The 3,709-nt window shown below is 36.5% G+C and overlaps 1 protein-coding gene across 1 annotated transcript; it reads right to left on the bottom strand.

Annotated features, from left to right (window-relative positions):
• Positions 1-286: 286 nt before the first annotated feature.
• LOC148843783 (Tetratricopeptide repeat (TPR)-like superfamily protein) lies at positions 287-3,206 on the bottom strand. Its single transcript, XM_088957123.1, has one exon. It carries the CDS (start codon positions 2,872-2,874, stop codon positions 463-465), a length of 2,412 nt encoding a protein of 803 aa, XP_088813249.1. The 5' UTR covers positions 2,875-3,206; the 3' UTR covers positions 287-462.
• Between the last annotated feature and the right edge of the window lie 503 nt (positions 3,207-3,709).

The following is a 3,709-nucleotide window of genomic DNA, read 5'->3' as shown; positions in this document are numbered from 1 at the left end:
AATTGTAACATATTATTTACTATATCATCGTCATAAAAATTTGTCACATGCAAAGCACATGCATATTTACTATATATATTATATATTGTGGTAACCTCTTACGAGAATCAACGAAAGATGCTCTTTCTATATTTATGGACTGGATAAGATATTTTGTCAAAGGTATAACAGAAACTTTTATATGACTTCAGCGACCAATTTATGAATTTTCTAACTATTTATATTTTACCAGCATCCGTTGAAAATCATATGCAACAAATCCAATGAAGTAAATAAACAAAAATTATCAAAGCCAAATCCATTCAGTTTTTTGATAATTAAGCCAAATTCTTTCCTCGGGCAAAATATAGATATAAACATAACATCATTTTTGAAAAGGATATAAGCATAACATATTAGTAACTACTCTATAGATCTTTTGCATTTATATTTACAAATTTAGCTAAAGTTTATGTTAAATGATCACCAATAATCACCACAAGAGCAACATCCATCTTTGAAGTGGTGATAGATTTTTGAATCCCCCACTATGATCTCTCGGTTAGTAACCTTTGAGATAATTTTTGCAGCATTATGGCAATCCTGACATATTCTGACATTTTTTCTGACAAGGATGGGGGTCCCAATTGTCATGGAGATCAAGCCAAAACAAATAGCCAATCTCACACTGTGAGCCTCCGGTGTGCTTGCCTTTTTCTTTAGTAAATCTAGTGGCCTGAAATTGGAAATGATAGGAGTGTATCTATCTTCCCCTTTATGCGTCAAGATAACATCTAAGACATCATATATGGTGCTGGTCTCAGTATGAGACTTGTCTCCATTGACAAAGTTGAAAATGTTACCATTCAGTGCAATCATGCTGTATGCAATTGTTTTCTGTAACCCTTCTTTCTTCATAAGATATCTCATTCTTTCTACATCTTCCCACCTTCCAGCTTCAGCATACATGTTGATGAGCAAAGTATAGCACCCAGTATTATCTTGTCCCATGGAAAAAATATGCTTAGCTGCAAACTCTGCTAACTGTAAGTTTCCATTGTTTCTACAGGCAGTCAGTAGAGATCCCCATATCCTTGCCGTTGGGTTTAGTGGCATTTCCTCTATGAAACACTTGGCTTGGTCAAGACTTCCTGTGCGACCTAAAAGATCAACCATGCATCCATAGTGCTCTATCCCAGGCTCAATATTGTAGACTTCTTTCATGGAGCTAAAATACTTCCATCCTTCATCAACCATGCCAGCGATGTTACAAGACGATAACAAAGAAACAAATGTACTCCCATTGGGTTTAATGCCATTTTCTTCCATCTTTGAGAATAGTTCAAGACCAAGTCTCCCAGATCCATGAATTGCATATGCCATAATCATAGTGTTCCATGAAATGACATCCTTAAAATGCATTGTGTCAAAAACTTGCCTTGCCATCTGGAGGTCACCACATTTTGCATACATATGTATCAGAGAGTTCAGGATGAAAGTATTCAAATTTAATTCTAATTTTGAAATGTAACCATGGATTTGCTTTCCCTCCATTAGTGAGGCTGATTCAGCATACGAAGGTAGGATGCTTGCAATTGTTACGGCATCTGGTCTGAGGGGCCCTTTCTGAAGGGAAGAAAATTGTGTCAGGGCTTTTAAGCTACATCTATTTTGTGCATAAGCGGCAATCATAGCATTCCATGAAATCAAGCTCCTCTCATTCATTTGATGAAACACACGCTCTGCCAATACTGTCTTCCCACATTTCCCATACATATCAACTAAAGCAGTGTCCAAGATTGAATGAGGTACAAAGCCTTTTCTAACAGCAAAGCAATGGATGGATTTACCCTGTAGAAAAGCTCTTAATTGTGCACAAGCAGGGAGCACATTCACCAACGTGATCACATCAGGACTCAAATTATGAGAATTCTGCATCTCTATCAAGCAAGTGATTGCCTTAATTGGCTCATTGTTCAATGCATACCCACCTATCATTGAGTTCCAAGAAACCAAGCCTCTCAAAGAAATCCTATCAAACAACCTCTCTGCCAAATCTACACTTCCACATTTGCAGTACATGTCAACGAGTGATGTCAGGACCATGATATCAAATCCATACCCACATCTAACTACACGGCAGTGAATTTCCTTCCCATGTTGTTGAGATCTCTCAAGAGAACAAGCAGAAAGAGCACCAATGATCCCGAACCTATCAGGATTAATTCCAAGTCTTAACATTTCTCGAAAATGCGATAATGAATTCACCCCATCCCCAACTGAAACATACCCACCAATTATAGAATTCCAAGAAACCAAGTCTCTCACAGGCATTTCCTCAAATATCCTCTCTCCAAACTCAATATACCCAAGTTTTGAATACATGGCAATGAGAGAATTACAAATGAAGATATCGGAATCCAAGCCAATTTTAATCATCCTTGAATGAACCTTCAATCCTTCTGCAGAAATAGACAATTCAGCACAAGACTTGATTACAAAAGGGAAGGTGAACTTATCAGCTCTCACCCCAATAAAGTTCATCCACTGATAAAATTCAATCGCCTTCCTGTAGAACCCATTATCAGTGTACCCTCTAATCATAACATTCCATAAGAAGGTTTCTGGATTCTCTAAACTCTCAAATAAAGAAAGAGCTTTGTCCATGTGCCCAGAATCCACATAAGAACATAAAGTACGATTAAGTGAGAAATTAGGCAATCCAGTCAGAGCTTTCACAGCCGTTGTTTTACTGCCATTCTTTTGGGCTGAACTAGACTTTCGATTCTTGACTGAGAGATCTATTTGCCTATCTGCCCTTGTTCCATCTACCCTTTGTGTAACATTTTCTCGAGCACTTGAATTGCAGAAATTCTGAGCCAACATTGCTGCCATCGTTGCTGAGTATTGCCGATGGATGCTTAGCAAATAGGGTTCCAGTCACAAATAGAGTGAAACTAAGAACAATGCTAAACATGCAAGAGCTTTGCTATAAGATAAACCATTCATAAATTTATCAATGCAAATGGCCACGGTGTCGAGACTCAGGACTATCCATCCGTGAATTTTCAACCTTATCAACCCTATCAACGCCCATGTCAAATTTATGGTCAAAAGGAAATGGGTGGGTGGGGGGTGGGGGGGCAAATAGCACTATTTTACCCCACTCTCATGTTAACGTGGCATTCTAACAGCATAGTTCCAAACAGCCAAAGACCAAAGTTTTTCGTCCTAGGTCCGTCAAATGACAAAGCCTTAAATATAGATCATACAATTGAGCTCCACACAAATAATTAACCCTATTTAAAAAAAAAAAAAAGGTCTTTTAAAAAAAAAGTCACTTTCCACGCAAATAATTTATCTATACTAACTATAAAAGAGCGAATGCCTATTTTTTCTAAAATTTTTATTGAATATTTTTTATCCCTTGTTTAAAAATATAGTGAGGATAAAGAGAGCATATATGTCCTTTACTCTCATTTCAAAAACTAACTACCTTAGAAACTGTCCATTTATAACTGTTTAAAAATTGTCCATGAATTATAAATAGTTGTCTTAGAGATACTACCACGTACAAATGTATGTAAACATTTACTAATAAAAGTAAAAGTGTAAAACAAAATTGATTGGCAAATACCCAAAAAAAAATAAAAGTAAAAGTGAATTATAGTTAACTTTTCTTTTATTGGAAAAACAAACAAACAAAATGGCCTAGTCAAAAGCACAAGTC

This window comes from Nelumbo lutea, chromosome 8 (genome assembly GCF_056320005.1).
Source record: "Nelumbo lutea isolate HS-2025 chromosome 8, American lotus-T2T, whole genome shotgun sequence".
NCBI classification, from domain to species: domain Eukaryota; kingdom Viridiplantae; phylum Streptophyta; class Magnoliopsida; order Proteales; family Nelumbonaceae; genus Nelumbo; species Nelumbo lutea.
The sequence above is the reverse complement of the archived record's forward strand: the minus strand, read 5'-3'. Positions and strand labels throughout refer to the sequence as shown.